The sequence below is a fragment of the Hydra viridissima genome, unplaced genomic scaffold, assembly GCF_058129835.1.
Source record: "Hydra viridissima isolate aposymbiotic clone 2 unplaced genomic scaffold, HvirCarnegie_v1 scaffold_2, whole genome shotgun sequence".
Taxonomy (NCBI): domain Eukaryota; kingdom Metazoa; phylum Cnidaria; class Hydrozoa; order Anthoathecata; family Hydridae; genus Hydra; species Hydra viridissima.
In genome coordinates, this window is record NW_028324301.1 from 21,240,377 (window position 1) to 21,265,357 (window position 24,981).

A 24,981-nucleotide genomic window follows, 5' to 3' on the forward strand; every position below is an offset into this window, starting at 1 on the left:
CGTCTAACAAAACATTTTTTTCTTCCACTTCCTGATTTTCTTATGATTGTACCAGTGTCCTTAAATCGTTTTACAACGCTCTGCACTGTTCTCAAAGCAACCAGCAGCTCTTTAGAAATTGTTTTGTTTGATACACCAGGATTTTCAACAAGAAAATGCAAAAATTTTTCTCGGTTCTTATCTTGATTTGATGACATTTCAATTAAAGCTAATTGTTTTAATAACAGAGTTGTTTAAATTTTGAACAACATTAATACAATCACATTTTAAAACAATTAGCTATTTTAAATGATGTACGGTTTCCGTAAACACCACATCAGAACACGCGCATATTTTTTCTGGTACATGTCTTATATCTTCAAGCTTAAAACATGTTGGGCACTTGTAATCATTCCAGTCTCATAAACATTACAAAAATTGTTGGGTTGAAATTTACGTTTTATGAAAAAGAAAAAAAATGCAGGTCGTTGTTAAAAAGTTCTGCATAACATTTTATAAGCTTCATTTTTTAAATTTCATTTTATCATCTTTTAAACTTCATTTTATTATTTCTTAAATTAGTAGAATTAAAATTTTAAAAATTTTATTCTTGTCATTCTTGGAAGAGCCGCACTGGTATAGCCTATAAACCACATGTAAGTCGCAAGCGCCAGTGTGTCAACCAATGTTTGTAAAATAAACTGCACAATATACAGAATTTACGCCATACGAATGCCGTAGCTACATCATTGTAAACAGTTAAGAGTCTGCGTTACCGACTTTTTTAGACTTACCGACCTTCGGTAAATAAGTCGGAAAGACCAGCTCGGTAATCTTAGCAAGGTCGGCAAGTCTTAAAATGTGGGTAATGTCTCCCACACTCAGGGCTAAGATCTAAAGTCAATTGTTGCAAAGTTAGAACTTGTTATTTAAAATCATTACTCAAGTATGACGCTGTAAATATAGCATTTACTGATAACGCGAACATAAGCCTCAATAGTTTGGACTTAAATTTTTTGCAAAGTCAGCAGTGAAACAACATTTAGAGAAGAGAGAAAGCATTTTGTATTCACTTTATTAAATTAAAATATAGGTTAGCCGGGATCATTTGGAAACTATAGGTTAGCAGGAATCATTTGGAAAATATAGTTTATACAATTTTATAAATCTAAATCATGGCTGACGTTAATGCACTTATTTTTATTGCAGACTGAAAAATCAACGTTCAAGATGTAGAAAATCAGAATGAATTTTTATTTTTGACCAACATAACGTTTTTTTTCAACAAGAGTTTTTTTTTTTTCAGGATAAACAATTTAAATTCCGTAACTTAATGATTGCTTAATTGTAATAAATATCAAAAAATATTTCTTTATTAGTTACAATTAAACTTGTAGTTTTTTAGTGTTATCATTTATAAAGTTTTTTAAAAAAGTAATTGTTACGAAATTACTAATGCAAAAATGTGTAATTGGGGGGGGGGGGGGGTAGGAAGAGGGAAGAGAGGACAGATGATTTTTTTTTTATTGCAACTTCGCTCAATTCGATTGAAACTTTGGCAGAAAAAAAACAATATAAAAAGTCAGTAAAAAATAAAAAACTTTTATTTTTATTCCAAAAATTGTTTACAAAGAATTAAAAATTTATCCTAGCAAATGTTTTTGAAATGATTTTTAAATTAATCATTTGTAAACTGTTCTTATAAAAAAAATTTTTTTTTTTCTTGCAAAAAAATTTCCCTTAATTTCAATTTCACTTTCAATTTTCTTTTAAACAACTTTTCTTTATATTAATGAACATGGGACTTTTTCCTATGAAACTTTTGATTAAAAAACATCTTATAGGAAGTATAAGTATAAAAAAAAGTATAAAAATAAAAAAAAAATAAAAAAAAAGACTTATAGCAAGTAAAAGGTGAATAAAAAAGAGTTAAATTTTTTTCTTTTTAAATAAATTTCTCTGTTTAATGCACCAAAGTCCACAGTTTGTCAAATAATGAAGAAATTTCGTTGTAAAGAAAAAGCGCTGCAGCTTAGAAATTGCTTTTTAGTTCTATTTAGTAAAATGCAGCGTAGATACACCGAAATAAAGATTGTTTCAATTTATTTGGAAAACAAGTGACAAAGGAGCCGTTGATTTCTGGAAGAATAGGAAAAACCGAGTTGAACTTGTTGTGGGATCTGTATATTGGATTTTAGAGCTATAAGTAAAAACTCTCTAGAGTGGTGAATCAAAATTATTTTTTTTATATTTTTTTTACAATTCAAATTTGTCGTCCTCCTAGACAACAATTAAATTAAAAGTACCCGAATCTTAAATATTTTAGTCGACGTTCAATCAAGTAAATTGACCTTCAAAATATCGACAAAATCATGATCAAAATATGTGTAAGGACATGCTAAAAGACATCATGGAATCTCATTCAAAGAAAAGAAAGCCAAGAGAATGGATCTTCTTGGCGCTTGAAGTCAAAAATAAATAAAATACTAAAATGATACTTTAAAAAACAACTTTATTCAAATTTATATTGGTAAAGCCATAAAGTTTTAGGAAGTAATTTATTACATTATATTTAAGTAACTTTTATATTCATAGATGTTGCGAAGTGCTTACAAAAATTAGTCATAAAGTCGACGTCAAAGCACTTTTAAACTACCTAAGTAGGCTGAAAGATTCCTTAACATCAACTAATGCGTCATTTTTTTTACTACCACGTCTTTTTTACCTTAATCTACTTAATACTTTAGATTATCATGATTATTGCTTGTGTTCATAAAGTAATATGCTAGGTAAGGCTTCTAATATTTTACCCGTAGAAGAATTTTTAATAGTCCTAAAAATCTCAAAATAGTTGCAGCTTATTTGCAAAATAAAGTTTTCGCAAAATGCACTCGCGTACTAGCATAGCAAGAATCTACTTAATGTAGAAATTGTGAAATCAATTTGAGCTGGGTGGGCGAAAAAGACTGGAGTAGGAAGTATTTTTCAGAACATCAAGAGTTGAGCTCGGAGTTGGTAAAACTGTATCAACTCCGACTCAGACGTAGTTAAAGCATTATCGTGTTTATTGTTCGTTAAACTTAAAACATTTTTTGTCATTTAACTTAGTAATCAGTAAGTTTTATCATTTATTGTAAGGTTTTTCACTTTCACGGAAGCTTTTTAATAACTCAAAAGCTGAAGTTACATTAACACCCAAAAAAATCAAAATTTCGGGATTTCAAGTTTTAACTAGTATAAGTTTTTTTCGGTCAGCTTTTTGAAATGGGTAATATAGGGTACTGCGTTGGTATGCATTCCGAAGCACCATACTTAATATATGAGTTGTTCAGCTTGTTATGCTTTCATTTTGATATTCCTTTAGTTTTTTAAAAGGATGCATTTTGGTATATTTGTTCTTGATAGAAGAAACGGCAACTGAAGCAGAGGATGACATCTGTGACAGATGAATGTTCAAGAGATGAATTCTTATGGCACCACTAAACTTGAAAAGATCAATGACTGCTTTCCTTTGGAATCATCATCATCAGCTGACAGGGGCCATGCAAATTACAAAAGTTTATTAATACGTCGCAATATGCAGTATTTCTTAAGAATTCATTCTTTTGATCAAGCAGATTAAAAGAATATTTCATCTGTAGTAATGGGGGTTTAGCACAATACTGATGAGACATCTTTTTGTTTGTATTGGTAACTCTACAGGAGTCCTCTCTTTAAACGTTAAATGCAGTCTATCGTCATTAACATTACATGTTTAGAACTTTGAAATGTATTCATTGCTTGATTTACTATTAAAACTAACAAAAGTTTAGATCTCAAACTGTTCAAAAAAGAAACGTCTTGTGAAAGTTGTTTTGTCAATAAATCCTCTTTCTATTAAATTACTGTAAATGCGAATGATTAAGCTTGATTTAGTAACATGTTACAAAACGACAATAATCAGCTTACCGGCCTACAAATTGTTGCTGTACGCAGAATATTTAGTAATAGTTTTTTTTTCAATATCAGTTACGTGTAGATAGAGAGGCCTTAGCCCCTCTATCTACACGAAACTGATGTTGATATACTTTTGTTACCAACTGGCTTTTACTAACCTGAACTATATTGTTGCTATGTTAAAAAAAAATGTATCATCATCATCATCATCATCATCATCATCATCATCATCATCATCATCATCATCATCATCATCATCATCATCATCATCATCATCATCATCATCATCATCATCATCATCATCATCATCATCTTTTTTTTGGTGTCATTTGTGGTTGGCTGTTGTGGTGTTCATATGTGATCGGCTGTTGTGGTTCGAACACATGAACAAGTAGTATTACTACTTCTCATTAGTTTATTGCAAATAGAAAATATTAAAGTAATAAAATAAAAATAATAGCAATAATAAAATAAAAAATAATAAAAATAAAATAGAAAATAATAAAAATAAAATAGAAAATAATAAAAATAAAATAGAAAATAATAAAAATAAATTAGAAAATAATAAAAATAAAATAGAAAAAAATAAAAATAAAATAGAAAATAATAAAAATAAAATATAAAATAATAAAAATAAATTAGAAAATAATAAAAATAAAATAGAAAATAATAAAAATAAAATAGAAAATAATAAAAATAAAATATAAAATAATAAAAATAAAATAGAAAATAATAAAAATAAATTAGAAAATAATAAAAATAAAATATAAAATAATAAAAATAAATTAGAAAATAATAAAAATAAATTAGAAAATAATAAAAATAAAATAGAAAATAATAAAAATAAATTAGAAAATAATAAAAATAAAATAGAAAATAATAAAAATAAATTAGAAAATAATAAAAATAAAATAGAAAATAATAAAAATAAAATAGTTATCTTAAATTTATACATCAAGTTTATACAAAAAAAGGATGTCAGATTAACTTTTGATGCTGGCGAAGGGATTGTAAAAAATATTTTTCGTTCGTTAGGGGACTTTTCTTATAAACTGACGCCGTTTTCCGCAAGCTTAGCTATTCAGTTGATGGGATCCAGGGTGTTACCTTCCTGTGCTGGTCTAAACCTTACCTAATCATACGCGCTATACGCGGATAAATTCACACATTTGCAAACGTTTTTTATGGAGAAATAGTTTTAAAATTTTAGCGCGTAATTCCCAACCGACAAAAACTCTCGTACTTTTTTATGGATATTTATATGTATACAATTTATATATACAATTTTTTTTTTTTTTAATGGGATAATTCAATTTTAGTTTTGTATGTATCTACGTGTTTATGCATGTGTATATATTTATATATAAGTATGTATAACTAAACTCATCAAATTTTAACTTTCTAAACAAATGCACTTTTTCTAAGTATCAAATTAAAAAAGTTTTCTTTTTTTAGCCAAACAAATTTTTGACCTAGACTCTAAGATTTAAGAAGGTCCCTTTAAGTCTTAAGAAAGTCTATCTGTTCATTTAGTTTAATTTCAATTTTATATTGAAACTTAGCTAAATTGTCTAAATTGTGTAATTTGTCTGGGATCAACAACACGGTCTCCTTCCTACCATATTTCATATTACTTTAATACTAGAACAACGTGTGGGCATAACCTGATATCAGTCACTTATAATAACTTAACTATCCCACCAAAACAGACAACTAAACTTGGAATAAATTTCATTACATACCACTATATCCTTTTTTGGAACACTCTTCTGTACACTCTAAAAACAAATTTTATCCTTAGGTCCAGCAATCTATTCTTAAAGTCACTCCATCATTTCTACCTAAAAAGTTACGCTTGACTATTTGACCTTTGTTTTTATCTCTTTTAAAAGTCTGCTTTATGGCTGTTACTTGTAAATTTTTGTAAACTTATACTTTTATTATGTTATTAGTTTATTTCTTATAATTTTCTTTTGTCTTTTCTTTATCTTAATTTGGTCATTGCATTTTATTAGTGAATTTTATTAGTGAATTACATTTTATTAGTAAATTAATATTTCCAATGACCTGTGTTTTTTGTAACATCCTTAACACAAATTATATCAATATTGATATTGAATATTGGAAGTGCTCTTTTAAGTTTTTGTATAAGAACTGCTACAAAAAGATAACTACTTTCTACTTCTTCCTCTTACCTTCATAATAAAAATTTTAATTTCTATTTTTTTTATATAGGTTGTAGTTTAATTTTCTATACCTCAGAAGAATAATATAAAAGTTAATCATGAGTACAAAGAGATTTAAGTACCTTGGTTTTTTTGTTTTTTCTTATTATTTTTGTTTTTTCATAAAAAGTATGTATATAATGAATATTGCTAATTTTTTACAACAGCTGGGTATCAAGCTTTTTTTTCTTATCAGTTTTGCAGAAATTATTGTATGCAATATTATTACTTCTTGTGCATCTTAAAAATAAGTTGGTTGTTGTGTTACTTTTCTATACAGATTCCTCCGAAGATCTCCTCGTATTCAAAAAAGTGATGAAAGCATTGCAAGCACAAGTATTCAAGACATGAACTTATGTGGAGCAGAGATCTTCAATAAACCAGCAGTGGTAAATTTATTTTTGTATAATGCAATTTTACATTGTATTCAAATTTTAAAGAAAAGGATTGTACAGGTAGTATAATTGTATGAAATTAAGATCAGAATTATATTTATTGATAGATGGTGATATTTTTATTTTTTCAATTTTATTGCTGATTTTACCAGCCAAATCACAAACCCAAGATCAAATTATGTAGAAGTCAAGATAATATGAAGCTTTCAGAGCGGTCACTTAAGGTATTTTTTAAATTTTGTTTTATATGGTAAATTGCTGTTTTTTTTAACTTTATTTATATAAGTTATATAATTACAGACTAAATACATATTTTTTAACTTTCTACTTAGAGAATGCGCAATAGTACCCTATCATTGACTAGTCTTGAAAATATCATGGTAAGATTTAATTGATCTTCATTTTATAAGTTTAAAAACTTTGTTTTAATTGCTATATATAAAATTATAAAATTATGTAATGTGTTTAAAAAGCTTTTACAAAGAAATTAATTTAGTTTTTATACTTAAAATTTTCGTATAAGCCAAACTACTGTTGTGTTGCGCTATATTTGTAAAAAATGTTGGCTCTAAAACCAATATTCTTTAGATTCTCACTAATAGGAAAATATATTATTGTAAATTTTGTTGAATTTGTATTTGAAAAAATTAATTTTGGTCATTAGAATTTTTATTTGTTCTTGAGATTATAAAATATTTATAGGATTATGTTTTCTACTTCAATCTTTACAATAGATTGAAATGTGGGAGTTAATGTTTATTAGAACTGCATCACATGAAAGAGAATTCATGAGATGTCTTAAAAATAATAAAACAATTTAACATAATAAAATTCAATTTAATTTTTTTTTGTACAGCTTTTTTTTTTTTTTTTGAGAAAGTTTCTTGAAACTTATAGTATCACTGTAAAAACTGTTGGTTACAGATTTGATGATATTAAAAGATTTATGTATATATTTGCTTCATAAGTTTTTAACTACTGATTAATATTTATTTGATTCCATCATTGAAGCTCAATGTTCAAAAGATATATAAATAAACATTTCAGTCAGGTTGTTAATGCAAGATGTATGTAAGGTTATATATTATGTAAAATTTTTTCAGCCAACTCCCATGAAAAGGTTGAAGTCCACCACAAGTAATATAACTGCTGTGATTGCTGAAGGAGATAAAGAAAACCAGGTAATCAATATATTTACCATGTTTTTACTTGTAGTCAAGTTATTGTACAATAAAAATCTAAACTAAAAACTGTAAATTATAAATTGGGTTTTTTTACAAAGCTTTATTTTTAAATAGTTCTAATTACTATATCATTTCAATTGAGTAACTCACTATAACTAGATAAAAGTTATGTAAATAAATATAATTTATTTGTATCAAGAGTAGAAATTTTTACTATTTATTTACTGAAAAATTTTTGTTTGAATTTTCTTATGTTTCTTCTAACTTCATCAAAGTGAATCAAACTTATAATAAAATTAAATAAGAAATAATAGCTACAACATTAAAAAGATTTACTTTATAGCAACAAGTAGCTTTTAGAATCATAAAATCAACCTACAAGTTTTTTGGTGTTGTTCATAAAAGAATCACTAGTATTTTTTATTTTTAAGGATTTCAACTGAACATTTTATTTACAAACTTTAAAGTTATTCTGTGATTTTTAGTAAATTTTCAAATCTATCCAGCAAATCTATCCAGAAATTCCAATATTGTTTAGTTTTAGAAGACTAGTTCTGTCAAAGTTGTTTATTGTTGACTAATTTGCTTTTAAGCTAGTATTTTTAATTAAAAAAATTATTGAGTTAAGATGTTACAAACAATTATATTAAAAAAAAAAAAAGTTTTAAAGCTATTTAAAGGTAATGGAATGTATGAAAAATTCATTTAACAAAATTGTTTAATGTAATCATAATTGATTTCTAAAAATCCCTATATTTAATTAACAATATTTGCTTTCAACATTTCTTCAGGAATTTCTCTTGCTATTAAAAACAATATTTGTATTTTATATTTTTAGAAAATATGGATTTTGTATAATTTTATGCAAAACATCCAATTTTGCTTTGAAAGCTTAGTTTATTTTATGCTTTCCTATAAATTAAAAAAAAAAAAAGAAAGAAAATGATAGCCAGGATTTTTAGTGTGTAAACTTGTCTTAATTGGTAATTATACTTTTTTACCCTCTCAAGTTTTTGCTGCAATGTTTAGTTTCTGTGTTCAAGTTTTTGCTGCAATGTGTAGTTAAAATCACAGTTAACTTTTGCTATTTTTAATTTTGTTATGGTTAGTATAGGGTACATCCTGATATATAATTTATTTAATTTATGAAAAACAAAAAGTTTAGGCAATGAAAAGAAAAAAGTTTAGTGGATTTTAGTTGCAAAACTTAAGGCATTTAATACAACTTAATACAAGTGCAATTAGTAAAAAAAATAATTAAAGTTGTTGTGCAATTTAAGATATCTAAAGTCAATAATTTTTAGTAATAATTACAAAATCTTACTTTCCTCAAAATTTCAAAAAAATTCTCAAGTGATTTTTTCAAACTATTCTCCATTAAAAAATATTATTTGGAGATTGTGATATCAAATATCACAACTTAAGAGTATATTTCTTAGAATAACATAAGAATATTTCTCTGAAATAGGCACTAGCTGTTTGCCTAATTGGATCTAACTTAATGAGCGTTTATAACTTAAATGCAATACAAAAATGCTATTTTGGCAAATATTTTAGATTATCAATTTTCAGTTTGAATTGTCACTTATTGAACTACCAATGAAAAATAATCAACAAAATCAAAATCATTTATGCTAATTTATGCTAATTACTTAATTATCTTAAAACCCATCAAACTAATTTTTTATTGGCGTATCAAAAATGATTATAACGATTCATAGACTTATGAATTCTGTTCCATAAGAAGGAATTATAAAACTGTCTAATTTTTCACTTTATACATCTAGCAAAAAAAAGTTTACATTTTAATCTGTTTCACTTAACTCCAGAATTGTGCAGTATACAAAGAGAACACTATGTACAATGTTTCATTTTAAACAATTTGATACAAGACAGAAAATATATTTCAAAACATCAATGCTTTTTTTAAAGGGATAATCTCTGCCTGCCACAATCTTATCTTTTATCCATAAACCTGAAACCATTCAGCACCTATCTTCCTTCTTTATCTTTTATACTGCACTATTGGCGACATTTACTATTTTCTATTCTTTATTGTTAATTTATCAGCAATATACTGATAAGTTTTTTATTTATCTAATCTTTATTTCATTTAAATCTTTCTTAGTGTGTAACCTTGCAAAATCTTATAAGTTGGATTTATTTATTGTTTGACTTTTTTCGTGTTTGTAGTAAGCTCTTTTAAGCCGTTCAGACTTGGATTAACTTGACCTTAAACTCTTTTTGTATTTATAATTTTATAAAAACAAAAATAGAAATAGTCTCACACAAGAACCTAAGGAGTAAATTTGTTTTATTACCTCTTTAGCAAAAGGCACCAAAAAAAAGGTTTAGCACCAGGGTTGCTGATATTGCAAAAGGATTTTCTCCAAGTTCTCTAAAAAAGTCAAAAGGATGTCCAGTGCAGGTTTGGAATTATTTTTAATTTTTAAAAAACTTGTTCCTTGGTTTAAATAAAATTGTTTACACTGACCATTTTGAGTTTTATAATGACCATTAGAGATTTATTCTAAACATTTGAGACTTTTAGAATACTAATTTTAAAAATAGGGAAAAGCATTTATGTTATGCTTTTATCTTCATTTGGTAATATATTTTACTTAAAATAAAAAAAAATTTTTTTAAAAAAAGTATAAACTACATATTTAATTTTTTAGGAATCAGAAATCCTTTATGACTTTTAATCAGCATTTTAATTTCATTGAAAAATTATCCTTTAAATATTTTCAGTCATACTCTTTATTCCTATCCCATTATAATGCTTGCTTATCACTTCATTATTCTGGCTTATATCAGTACAATTATGTTCTGGTTTGCTTTCCAAACTATTTAATTATCTATTTGAACATTTTCCATTGTTCAAAGCTTGAAGCTTTTATGTTATTTACTTTTGTCCGTCGACATCTTTTAGTAGATGTGTTAAAAAGAGTTCTTAGAGCAAGTATCAAGTGTTAAACTTAAAATCTGGTAACAACTTATTTTAAATGCCTAAAAAATGTTTTTTGGTGAAGACAAGTTAGGCGGACTAAGAAACAAAGAGGTAATCTTTTGTATTTTATATTGGAAGTAATGAAATTGTTGTTCCGATAAATTTATTGAAGCATATTTGCTTTAATTTTTACAGCAAGTAGCACACTCTTACATTTAAAAAAAGCAACTTCACTAAAAATAAAAGTTTTAAAAAAGTTTACAATATTAAAAAGACTAAACTTTTTTTTTTTTTTTTTTTTTTTTTTTTTATATATTTTTCCTTTACTCTTCATTGTGATTGATATTAAAGTGGTAAAAGTTGTAAATGATGTCATTGTGATGTCATTCATGGAGAATTTCTTTCTTCTGTGTTTTTTTTTTAATTCTTGAGTTTTTTTTTATAGCTAAAAGCATTCAAAATGGATTATAAAAAATTATGTTCATGACGTTTTTCATGCATCTTATTATCATGGTGATATTTTTGAATAAGCATAATAAAGTTTTAATTTTTTAAAAAAACAAAAAAAAGTTTTTTTGTTTTGAGATTTATTTTTTTTTGTTTTCGTGTATTATGTCCAAAGTATCAAGTGAATGACTTTTGCAAAAATAAAAAGGCCACATATAGTTCAAACGCATATCATTTTTATTATGTTATAATCATTTTTTAAAATTGCTGTTTAGGGTTATTCAAAAAAAAAAAAAAATCAAGAAATATAGAGTAGAAAAAAAAACTTTTCCCATTAATTCTCTTGTAGGAGCCTTGAAAGTTCACCCTTATAGGAGCCTTAAATAACTTTAACAAATTTGCTTGTGTCACTAACTTTTAATTCTTAAATGAGTTTTTAAAATGAAAGCTGAAACATTTCAAAAAAAAATTTGAAAAAATCAAAAATAAGTTGATTTCATTATAAGTAGTTCTCATTTATTAAACTATTTAACATTAACTAAAAATTAGAAAAACTTTTGAGTTAAAACATTGAACTTGTTTAAACCAAAACCTGGAAGACTTCTCTTTACTAAAGTAACTAGCAACCTAGTGTCATAAATTACGGATGTAACAACAGCTTGAGCACCAATAAGATTTATTCTTCAAACCTTTTTATCTTCTGTAATGCTTTTATGTCCTTGGAAAAAGAAAATAAAAATAGAATAAAGCTTTGGGATTTTTTAGAACTTGAATAAAATTTTTATGTTCTCAATGTTCTTTAGTCATGTTGAAAGTAGATTTCCATATCAAAGTTACTATCTGCTTTTTCATCATTTGTGCTACCATTAGAGCTATGAAATATGGTTAAGTCATTCTCAATCAGCAGGAGACCGTCCAATATCAATAAAAATTGATCTTCTCTTCCAGAAATTTGATACATTTTACCTCATAGGGTCCTCTTCCTGGTTTTCAGCTGGTCTCTAAGAAAGACTTTCTTTGTCCTGTTGATCTCTTTGTTTTTCAGAAATGTCAACCATAATGTGGTTTCTATCTATAATACTTATTTCTTATCACTTGTTTATCATTAAGCACTTTTCTCTGTTAAAAAATGTGCCTAATGTAAGTTATGTTGATAAGATAATAAATATTGCTGATGATATAGCAAATATCATTAATGAAATGATGAGATTAAGCAGTATTCATGAGATGATAAGTAATGCTGATTAGAAGAATTGTCAAAGCTAAAATGTTGATAAAGTGACAATGTTAATAAGACAATAGATAATATTTATGATAATATTTTTAGCAGCATGTAAAAAATATTTGAAATGAGTAAAATTTTAACTACTTATATTTAGCGATCATCAAGCCTACATTTACCTAATACTGCAGCTCAGAATGTATCAGTAACACATTCTGCACTAAAAAAATATAAGCAATGTCCTACACCAACAAGACGTAGAAGTTCTAAGGTTTTCTAACTTTATACCATTATGTTTATGCAGAAAAACTGTGTTCAATTATTAAAAGTCTATTTAAATGTTTGAAGTAATATTTTCATTTTTATTTCTAAATTTTTTACTTTAAATGAAAAGAAAGTTAAAAAGGAAATTTCCCTCTGATTTAAGTTTTGGAACAATTTTTATTTTAACTTTTTGTTTTTGTTTCTTTAATTTGTCATTATCCTGATAAAGAATAAGTTTGATTTTTTTTTTTGTAAACAGTTGTGGGTGGAATCTTTGGGATCTCAAGAAAGAGACATTAGTGATTGGACACCTCAGCAAATCAAGAGACAAGAGGTTATTGATTTGTATTTTCTAGAAAACATTAAGATCTTTTCAAAAAATTAAGTTTGAAATATTCTGTTAAATTTATGCACCTATATACATACATACATACATACATACATACATACATACATACATACATACATACATACATACATACATACATACATACATACATACATACATACATACATACATACATACATACATACATACATACGTAGGTATGTATGTATGTATGTATGTATGTATGTATGTATGTATGTATGTATGTATGTATGTATGTATGTATGTATGTATGTATGTATGGATGGATGGATGTATGTATGTATGTATGTATGTATGTATGTATGTATGTATGTATGTATGTATGTATGTATGTATGTATGTATGTATGTATGTATGTATGTATGTATGTATATAGGTGCATAAATTTAACAGAATATTTCAAATATATATATATATATATATATATATATATATATATATATATATATATATATATATATATATATATATATATATATATATATATATATATATAATTGAAAATTTTAGGCTATTTATGAACTTTTTTGTGGTGAAAGTGATTTAATTGAAGATTTAAAGTTGCTTCAAGAGGTTTGAATTTAAAAATAATAAAATATTAAGATAATGGTTGTACTAAGATTAATTGCTTTGGTAATTATGGTGTTTAACTCTGTTTAATTTCTATCAGGTATATTTCAATCCAGTGTCAAAGCTAAGGCTGTTAGATAAGAATGAATTAACAAGTATATTTGGGAGTATACAAGCTTTGCTGCCACTGCATGAAGGTACCTCTTTTGTATTTCTTTGTTTTTTTTTTGTACTTTTTTTGAATTTTTTTATTTTTTTGAATTTTTTTTATTTTTTTTGAATTTTTCTATTGGGTTTATTTGAATATTGGGTTGCATAAAAATTAGCAAAATTGGCAATCTCTTTTTTTTCTGTTTGCAACATTCATGATCTTAAAAGCATTTATTACCAATTTGTTTATAAGTTTATTTTGGTCTTTATCATACTGTAACCAGGGTGTAGTTAAACTTTATTTAAATTCTTTGATAGTTGCAAGTCTCCTTTTTCTTCATAAGTCTATTAATTTTGATGATCTAGAAAATAATTTTACTAATAACTCTTCTAACAACTTTACTTAAGAAGAAACTTTCTGATTGGAAGCTTTGTGTTCAGAAAACATAACTTAATAGAGGCAGATATTGCATTCTGATTGGAAGCTCTGTTTACTTATGTTTTTGTCTTTTCTAAACATAAGTTTCTACTTCACATTATCAAAATGAACAGGAAATTTAACACAAAAAAGCTAAATACTGTCATCGTAGTTAATCATTGCGATGGATAAACATTTTTACACAAAAAAAAATTCTTTACTTTAAATATTTGAATCCAAAAAAAAAAAAACAACCATTTATGTTTAATTATAATTCAGCATAGAAATTTTCTTGTTTAGTTTTATTCAACCATGTAATCGGAAACAATTTCTTGATAGTTTTTTTATTGGTTTCAATTGAGTTCAATAGTAACTTTGCTTGAAAATTTCGAAAACTGGTTCCAAAAGGTCAAGGATATTCAAAAGATTTTGTAAAGACTTTCCCAAAAACCAATCAAATTCGAAAAGTAATTGTGTATTTTATTTTATCTTTTTAATGAAGGATTGTTTAATTGCATTTTTTGTTAATTGTTTTAAAAAAATAATAGAAATTAAACTTTTAAAGAACTTTAGATACTAGTATAAAAATTAGCTTTTTCTACTGAAAAATATTCCTGTTATATATCTTCAAACAGATTAATAGCTCAGGGCCAGTTCATGAGGCATATTGAGTGGAAGAGTTTCAATTGTTGCTGATTCAGCTTAAATTTTTACACTTTCAGTATCTTATCTTTACTAGAGACATTTATAGAATAAGTTTACCTCAATTCTGTTGGGTATATATGAGAACAAATGTATAAAAAGATATAGAATAAGTTTACCTCAATTCTGTTGGGTATATATGAGAACAAATGTATAAAAAGATAACAAATGTATAAAAAGATAACAAACATAAAAAAACTACAAACATAAAAAGATAACAAATATATATTGAGTAAATTTAAATTAGAATAATCATAAATCAGATGTATTAGAATGTTCTGCAGCTTTTAGATTAGTCACAAAAAGCTAAATACTGTCATTGTAGTTAATAAGTTGACAACACAAGCATCAATCTTTTACCCTCATTACCATCCACAAATGCTTGATCAAGTATAGATTAAGGCTCAAATTGCCTTTTTTTCTGAACTTAGTACTTCTGAGTAAAAGAGCAAGTTTTTTCCAGTTTTTTAGTGAAAAAAAAAAGAGATCAATGAAACATGTTTGATAAGAAATGTCAGTAAATGATATAAAAGATTCCCATCACTACCTATTACTTCCACCAGACTGCAACAGTATTTAATGATAGTAAAAGATAATATTATTCAGCAAATTGTGGAAATTAAACAGGTTTTGTCAAAAAATATCATAGAAATCAAGTTTTGAAATAAAGCGTTTTAAAAGTTTGAAATAAAACAACGTGTTCTGGCCTTTAAAAAATGCAAAAATTAAAAAATGCCAAAGAATGATTTTACAGGAAGAAAATTCTATGCTGAGTTATAATATCTTTTTTTAAAAAAAAAATAATTTCAAGAAAAATTCTGAAGTTAAAGAAAAAAAAATCTGTTTGATGAATCAGTTTTTTGATATTACTATCTATTGATTGATTACAGAAATAATTGAATTTACTGTCTTATTGCAAAGATTGCTACTTTTCTATTGTAACAGATAAAGGTGTCCCAAAAAAAATTTTCAAAGTTGTTAAGTCTCAACCCTAAAAAAGTATCCTTTGGGTAAGTTATGAACATATGCATAAATATTTTTCTTATCTGTATTAACTTAAGGGTGGCCCATGTGAAGGTCATGTTAAACTGAGATGCTAAATCTTGTTAAAAGTGAATAAGAATATAATAATAACACATTTCAACAATAATTTCTATTGCAGTAAAACTTTTAGTTTGCTTGTAAAATATGCAAAAGTTAAGTGGCTAAGTTCAAACTCAACTAAAAATTCAAGCTTGCATGGATTTAACTTTTTTCAGTCCAATAACTAAAAAATAAGATGGAGTATAAAAACTAGTTTTTGTCTTTTTACATTTCAGTCTGCAAAATCTAATCGCTTAGTTCCTTTAAATTGCACTTTTTGAAAGTTTTATTGTGATCCTCCACAATTTTCAGAAAATACTGCTTCTGCGTGTCTCATCTTAGTATCCAAAATTTCATTGAATTGAAATTTTGGATAAGTTTAACAATGTTGACACACCAGCTTGCTGACTTTGGCCATAGCATCAATTAATGACAATGCTACTGGTCAACCAACCAGTGGGTTCTGTATGAAACTGTAATTTATTTGTGTCCTCAAAAAATGTTTATGATCTGTTGTCAAGATCTGAGATGCTTGTTAGCAAATGTGAGCCATGGTCTGGAGTGATAATTTTTACAAGCTGGACTTTCTCATCATTTAAAATAAAGCCAGTGTACCAAATTCACAGCTAAGGTAGAAAGAATGTTGTATCATCACCTTCAGGTCAGCATTTTTAATTGCTTCATTGTCAAATGTCTGAAACCTGCTTATTAGCAGCATATCATTCACTAGCAGCATATCATTCACTAGCAGCATATCATTCCACAGCATGTGTGCTTGTAAACCACTACTGAATATACACAAACACAACAAATCAGTTAAATTGTTGCAGTACTTGCCATTCACCAGCAGTCAGCTTGAAAACAGTTTCATCGCTTCCAAGAATCAGCTCCATCTTGAAAATAAAAATGGCCTTTACCATCCAGTGAGCTCAATAAATTGCTCCAGGCTTTCAAATGTTACATACATGTTAATACCTATATGCAAGCTGCAGGGTTAAGAAACTCCTTGTAATCCTCATATTTGTGTCCTCAACTGATTGTGGATAAATGAGTTAAGTTCATCAGGTGCTGTTACAAATAGAAGTTCCTTGAAGTTCTGCCTCATGGTGGTTAAGTTTGCTCGGCTTCTCTCTAAATCTTTCTCATATAAGAATCACTTTTCTCTAAATCTTTCTAATATAAGAATCTCTGATAAAGACCCAAAGCAGACTGTAGATACAACAGAAAAGAGCACCTTTTTTTTAAAAATAGCAAGCAGTATATTTTTTGTCCAATTGAATTTCTGTAGAAATTCACTAGCTGTCATGAACTTACCAGTGTTTGAGGCAAAATTATTGAAACACATTCCAATAGCATTTGATTAACATTTCCATAACTGCCTGTACAATTAATAAAATTACACATATCAGCCTGATTGTTGTCAAGCACCAGTTAACTGTACACGCGGGAAACCAGGTTCCGTATTTAAATTTAAAAAGTTGTCTTTTTTCATTATAGATAATAATAGGAATGTACATTATGCAAGTTACATGGAGAGTGGTGATAACAATAATGTACATGATAGAAAATGTAAGTGTAAACAGAAAGCAAACTCTACTTAAAAAAAGCATAATTTTTAAACAAATTGAATAACTGTGTGGTAGCCTACTTTCTGAATGAACTTCATGCTTAAATGTCCATGAAACTAACCGGAAATAAAATACACATTACCTAAGTGTTTCTTCTGTTAAAATGTTGTATGCAATTCAAAACAAAATGATGTCAATGAATATTTATTGCAAATGGAATTTTAAGGTCAGTAATAGTAAATAAGTACATTCTTTGAAATGATTGTCAAACAGATGATTATGGAACTATTTTTGGTCCACTGTATTTAGGAAAATACATGTCAAATGATTACTTTGAAACATGTCCCTTACACACAGCATATGAAAATGTAAAAGGAAATGGCAATTTTTGCACCTGAAGCTCAAACAAAATGAGATTTGTGACTGTTGAAATATGCCATCTTATTCACTTTTGACAAGATTTTGTGTGAAATTTTTGGAAAGGTAAGGCTCAACAGTTTTGAAAATTTTTTTTGAGACACCCTCTAGCAAATACTGCTTCCTTACTTGTTTTAATTAGCAATAATGGATATCTTATAAATCTGATAGCATCCATCACAATGACAAATACAGGGTGTGTCAGCTATTTGAGAACATTTTTAATTTTTTATAAATGATAAAAAGTCAGATAGAAAATATTTTTAATCAAAATCAATTATATAAATAATATAAGATAAAGTATTGCTTAATAATTTCATTCAATGAAATCCCCCTCTACTTTAATAACAGCTTTGATTCGAGGCCTAAATCAACTGCAAGGGCGCTTGAGATGGCCCTCATCAATGTTGTCCATTACTCGGACAATGGATTCTTTCAGAGAATCTTTAGTGTTGTGGGGATGTTTATTAAGATCTCTCAATGATGCCCCACTCATAATAATCCAATGGATTCAGGTCTAGAGAGTTTGGAGGCCACAAGTTTGGAGTGATGTGATTATAAAAATGGTCTACCAACCACTCCTGAGTATTTCGAGCCTTATGTGCTAGTGCAGAGTCTTGTTGAAAAATGTAGGGCCTTTCATTTCTTACTCTATTGATCCAAGGCTTAACCACATTACCCAAGACTTAAATGTAAGCAGCAAAAGTGACTCTTAGCCCTTGCAGAAAGAATTGTGATGGCATCACATGTCTTTCATTGCTAACAACCCCCAAAACCATAACAGTTGCAGGTAATTTTGTGTGCATAACTGTTGGAATTTTGCAAGGTCATCACACAGCCATCTGTCATTTCTTCTGTTTACTTTTTAATCTTGATCAAAGTTTTTCTCATCTGAAAAAAACCAAAGCATGCCTTGCTCAGCAGGATGTTTCAGTTTGTTTAGCAGCCTCTTGGACTTTATCAAATGATTCTCTTTGGTGGTCTCGGACATAAACTGCCCTCTCCTCATCACATAAGGCTTGTAGCAAAGATTTTCATGAACAGTCCTTCGAATTGTGGCTTCTGAAATATCCAGGTCTTTTGCGATGGACCTCACTGACTTTTGGGGGCTCTTGTCAAAGATATTCTGAACTTTATGAGTAAATTCAGGTGTTCTAGTCGTGTCTGACAGTTGCTTGTGCTTTTTACATTTAGCAGCTTGATTTCAATCACCATCATTTTCTTCTAACTCCTTGCAAACTTTAAAAACAAAAGATCGGGTGACTTTAAGAAATTGTGTGATTTATAAACCGCTATGCTCTGCATTTAATGTTACAATTACAGCATGTCTTTTAATTTCTTGTGTTAGTTTATTATCTGTCATTTTTAATTATCTGCAAAAAAAAAATAAATTAATGTAACATAAAGAAATTATGACATTGCGCAATGTTCTCAAATAGCTGATGCACCCTGTATTTTGATATTATCTGTATTTTTATATAATTTTTAAATAAACAATATTTTTTAAAGAAAAAGAAGAAACCCATTGGTTTTAAATCTCCAATAATAATTCTATATTTGTCAAAACTTTGAGTTTGTTTTTAGTAATTTCTCTAATTATGTCATTAAAAGAATTACTAAAAGTTATTATGTTAAAAGATGACAAAAATATTTTTGAGATAAAAAGTTACTTAAATTTCTATTTCTTAATTTTATTTCCAATTGTAGACCTTTTACATCGCATCAATGCAATAAAGAGTGAAGATGGTGGTGTATATGGTATTGGCAGAGTTTTAATGGATTGGGTAATTGCAAAATAAATAAAAAAGTAAAATGAGTTTAAAGTTCTTATTTCTTTAAACCAAATTAATTATGGTTACATTTATCTAGATACCTACACTTCATCCCTATATATCTTACTGCGCCAATCAATTACAAACAAAAGAGACTTTGCTTGAAAAAATAAGAGAAAATAAACAGTTTGCAGATTTTTTACAGGTATTTCTGAGGATACAAAAATAAATCTTTTGTAGTTTCAAAATAAATTTTTTCTTTCAAAAATTTGTTTAGTATTTTTGTCATTTTTGTTAATTTGAAAATTTTAAAACATCAGTTTTCAATTTCTTTGATTTAGCGATGTCTAGAGTCCCCTTTCAGTCGTAAGTTGGACTTATGGTCATTTTTAGGTAAGAAAGTCTGACTTAGTCAAAGTTATATGAGAATGGTGGTAATCATTTGGGTTGTATAAATTGATAAAAAATTTTCAAATATTTTAAAGAATTTAACATTTTAATTTTCTTATTTTTCAATTTCATTCTTCAGATTCTCCGAGAAGTAAATTAGTTAAATATCCCATGTTATTTTCGAATATTCACAAATATGTAAGTACTCATAGGTAGCTCAGCATTTGCAATAATTTTCTTATTTTAATTTTTTTTACCACTAATTTTGGTTCACAATTTTTTTTGTAGACACCAAAAGATGATCCTGATAAACCACTACTTTATAGATCAGTAAGTTGAAAGCACAATAACTATTACAATTTCACATAGTAAAAAATTAACATAATTCTTATTTATTATGTAAATATCATTTGTTGTATAATTTTGTCCTGTGCAATGATATGCTGGCATTTCTAACTGAGAAAACCATTTTCTTAATGTGGTTGTATAGAAAATGTTTGTTTTTCAACATAGCCACTTCAATCTAGTAATTGTTGACATTTATGTGGATCCTGTTGAATGGTCAAGTAGATCTATTCCACAATTGTAAAAATGCTTAGTTGGATTTTTTTGTCATATTTGTTCCATTTTTTACAAATTCTCAGTTCTTCTTTTTGTTGGTCAATATTTGGAAACCAAACAAGAATTTTACTCAATCCTTTTCTTGTGTACCATTCTTGGATGACCACTGTGTAGTTCTTTCATTATCTCAACTTGATGATCGACTAACAATGCTACCTGTAGTCCTCATAAAATAATTCTATTTTCCAAATACAATTCCTCTTGTTTATCATAATGTGGAAGAAGTTCACTTCCCATGTTTACAGTGTTAGGGCATTGACCTGATTGACATTATTCAAGAGCTGATTTTAAAACATTATATTTTTTCTTGAATGTGATCAGATGAGATTGGCAAAAAGTCAATTTAGCAGTGGCTAGCATAAAGATTAACTAAGGGCTACAATATAAAGTACCTTCCTTAAATATATTGGTGAAACTTTTTAATTTTTCTTTTTTGGCTGGTGTGTTTTACCCATTTGTATCTTTATGATATGCATGTCCAATTTGTTTGCCAGGCAACTTTGCAGTGAATTCTCTGTAACTTTGAATAATTTTCTGCATCCAAAAAGTCCTTTAGTATTGTAATAACTGCACCTTGTCAGCTTGAAATTACATTCTGTAACACTTCCATGGTGGAATATTTTGTTTGATATTTTTAGAACTTTGAGTTGAATGTCTATTGATTTGTTAATGAAGGTTTCTGTTTTACTTTTAAGACTGCAAATTTGTGATAATACATCTTTGGTTGTTTGCCTCTTCTAAACTAGAGGACAGATCAATTGATTTTTGAAAGTCAAGATTTCTTCCAGTAATAAACTTCTTCTTAATATCAGGATTTCACAAACTACACACACATTTTTATCCGTTAAAGCCTGAGTTTAAAAAAAACATTAAATTCACAGTGTTTCATTAGTTTTTTTGTAACCTTGCCATGTACTCAGGCAAATTTTCTCCCTCTTTTTAACACCTTTCATAAAATTTTTATTGTTCAGCAATGACAATTGGTACAAGTTTAAGATGTTTTTTAACTCTTCTGTTAGTTTCTTAATTAATTTGATTGCTGATTTGATAGGAGTTATTAAATTTCTGTGCTGATAATGGTGAGCAACCTATTTAACCCATCTAATATTCTATGTTCAGTTTTATCTTCAACGCCACTTGTTAGATAAGCATCAATTATCATATAATGTTCATGGTTTTTTTCATATCATCCTTTTACACTCTCTCCTTTAGTTTTCCCATTCTGTCTGTGAACACAGTTCACTGGGTCTTATGTAAAGCCCAGTTCACTTGACACAAAACACAATTTAACATAATAACTATTACAACTTTAATAGTGAAACTATGAAAATTCAAAGAATCGTGAAACTTAGGAATTAAGAGTAAATGCAAATTTAGTAATGTTGAGTTGAATGAATCTGTTGTAGTTAGTTTTTATGCTTAAAATTTATACTGTACTCATGTTCTTAGGTTTTGTAGGTTTTTACTACTTGTTGTAGTTAACAAATAAAGTTTTCATATTTTTTTTTTAAAAAAAAAAATCTTTAGATAAAACAAATTGAAACTATCATAAAAGAAGCTGATAAGAAAACAGGCGTTTCAAAGGTTTGAAATCCTTTTTTTTAAAATTTTTTTAGTTGATGTCTTTGATTTCATTGCTGTATTGTATATGTTGATAACACTGGTCAACAAGGTTCTTCATCAACACACTAAATAGGTGAACTAGAGAGTATTTTGAACACTAATTTCAAATATGTATCAAAAATCTACAGATAAATTTGTCCAAGAAGAGCTAAATGATTTAACAAGAGACTTGGCTTAGTCAAAAGATTAAGTGGGACTTGATCAAAAGGATAAACGGTTGCTGAAATTCAATTGAACTAAGTTAGGCAATATTTCAGCAATATGACGTGCCACTATTAAATGAGTTACAGTTACATAAACAACAAGTAAAACAGATCTCAGAAGTTAATTTTATCTATAATTTAAAAAAAAACCTTATTCAATGACCAGTGTAATTTTTACAAGTACTATGAATTATTAGGGGCCTTTCAAATAATATTAAGTTAGTGTAAAAAATGACATTTTATCCATATTTATTTTTTCAGTGTGCATTTTATAAAGAGCGTCTGACTTTTTTTGACGAAAATGAATGCAAGTCACAGCTTAATGAAGCCCAGACCCTCGTTTGTCATGGTTGTTTAAAAACAAAGAGTGGAAGTGTAAGTGAAAATTTCATTTCTTTTTTACGCGTGCAAAATATTTAATCTTTAAAAATGAGTTTTTTTCTTGTGTGTTAAAGTTTGTTATTTATTTAACGCATGAGTTTATGTTAATGAATTTTAAATTATTATTGTTGCTGTTATTATAATAATATTATTGTTATTGTTATTACTATTATTGTTACTACTACTGCTGCTGCTGCTGCTACTACTACTACTACTACTACTACTACTACTACTACTACTACTACTACTACTACTACTACTACTACTACTTTTGTTTTTATAGAAAGTTGAAGCTTTCTTGTTTGATACAATCTTCTTGTGCACTCGAATCATAACTAGAAATGGTGTGAAAAGTTATCATGTCTTTTTACAGGTGTGTTTGCTTATCACTTTCGGATATCCTCAACACAATCATTATTTTCTTTAAATACTCTCAATTATTTTAGCCTGTACCTGTTTCTGATTTCAATACTCTCAATTATGTTTAGCCTATACCTGTTGCTGATTTAAAAGTTGCAGACTTAAATGATGGTGAGCATCGTTTAGGAGGATCTTTTCGAACCACGCTTACAAAGAATTCAACTGGTAAGTATGTGTTCAAAAAAGACTATCTTTTAGTCCCATGAATATAAGCGATTGTGTCATCTGTGTGTGTGTGTCAATGTGTGCGTGTAGATATAATATGGCATATGTAATAGCAATCCGATATGTATAAAAGCGATGTGGCATATAGAGTGAAGAAAAGTTTATACTCAATTTTGTTTTATCCAGCAAAGCATGCTATTCGTGTTTCTACGAAAGATTTAGATTTAAGAAGAAATAAATCTATCATTTTACAAGCCAATGACCAACATGACAAAAAACAATGGCTAAATTCTTTTCAATCCCTTCTTAAAGAAAATAATTATGTTGAGGTAAAATCGAGTTACAATGATATTGTTGACCGCATAAACATTTCATTTGCTTCGGAATTGTGAAGCGTCTAATTCATCGTGCTGGACTTGTCCTTGGTATCAACTCCTTTTTTTTTATTATAAAACATCTGATTCCTTCGAGTCAAATAATTTAATTTTTAAATAACTTATAACTTATATATATATAATTTGTATGAAACAGAAATCCAAAATAATTTGCTTTTTGTATGTCAATGGGGCTGTGTGTCGTAACATATTTTTCATTCTCTGTTGTATCTAACTTTTAAAACGTAAAGAATTTTTTTTACTTTTTCTCGAAAAAAAATTATCAAATTTTAATTTCAATATTTTCATCATAGAAAACTTTGTACCTTGTGCCACACACCCGCAAATAATTTTGTATTTTTATTTGTATGTTTTGTACCGCCGTGTATGTATGTATGTATGTATGTATGTATGTATATATATACATACATACATACATACATACATACATACATACATACATACATATATATATATATATATATATATATATATATATATATATATATATATATATATATATATATATATATATATATATATATATATATATATATATATCATTTTCGTTTTTAGACAATGTTCTTAATGTAAATATGCTACATAGATGACTTTTAGTGTTAAGAAATTATTTTCACTATAATAGAGGGTTTTTTTTAAACTGTTCTTTTATTAAAAAGCATTTCGTGGTCGTTCAAAAAAAACCATCTAAGTCCAATTTTTATTAAAATTAAGATATCCTAACCATCAACTGCAAAACTCTTTACTTTTGAAAGGTTCCAGATACAATTTTCTCGCGTAAACGTAAAAGGGTCGGTAAATTAACAGCTGACAAAGTGGTATCTAGTTAGTTATGACTTGTTTTGACTGGATTAAAATAAGAAACAAGCTTCTTAATTTGTTCGAGAAATACCAAAGCTAAGAAATTATTTCCTTTAAGAATTTATCTTTTAATAATATTTCAGAATGTTTTTTTTTTATTCTACTACAATAAATAAGTAACAAGTATCTAATAGACGTATTTTCTGCAATGTAACCAGCAAACTGCGGCTCGCGAGCTTCTTAACGCTTTCCAAAAATGATGATATATTAGAAATTTGTTCTACTGATTAAAAAATGTAATTTCGTTAGTATGAAGAATTTTAAAAGTTA

At 27.2% G+C, this 24,981-nt stretch overlaps 1 protein-coding gene across 3 annotated transcripts; it reads left to right on the forward strand.

The window, feature by feature from the left end:
* The first annotated feature begins 6,092 nt into the window (after positions 1-6,092).
* LOC145185726 (neuroepithelial cell-transforming gene 1 protein-like) lies at positions 6,093-23,902 on the forward strand. Of its 3 annotated transcripts, none has more exons than XM_090080541.1 (20): positions 6,093-6,219; positions 6,421-6,529; positions 6,688-6,759; positions 6,868-6,915; positions 7,639-7,716; positions 10,049-10,147; positions 12,496-12,609; positions 12,862-12,936; positions 13,483-13,545; positions 13,643-13,739; positions 19,588-19,664; positions 19,750-19,857; positions 19,994-20,045; positions 20,182-20,240; positions 20,331-20,372; positions 22,191-22,247; positions 22,751-22,864; positions 23,154-23,243; positions 23,359-23,455; positions 23,642-23,902. In XM_090080541.1, the coding sequence occupies exons 1-20, from the start codon at positions 6,200-6,202 to the stop codon at positions 23,845-23,847; spliced, it is 1,677 nt and encodes a 558-aa protein (XP_089936667.1). In that variant the 5' UTR covers positions 6,093-6,199; the 3' UTR covers positions 23,848-23,902. The 3 variants fall into 3 exon arrangements, with proteins under 3 accessions (XP_089936667.1, XP_089936668.1, XP_089936669.1); XM_090080542.1 differs by having other exon boundaries at positions 6,144-6,215; XM_090080543.1 differs by lacking the exons at positions 6,093-6,219; positions 6,421-6,529; positions 6,688-6,759; ... (1 more) ...; positions 7,639-7,716; positions 10,049-10,147 and adding an exon at positions 10,590-10,780.
* The last annotated feature ends 1,079 nt before the right edge of the window (positions 23,903-24,981 follow it).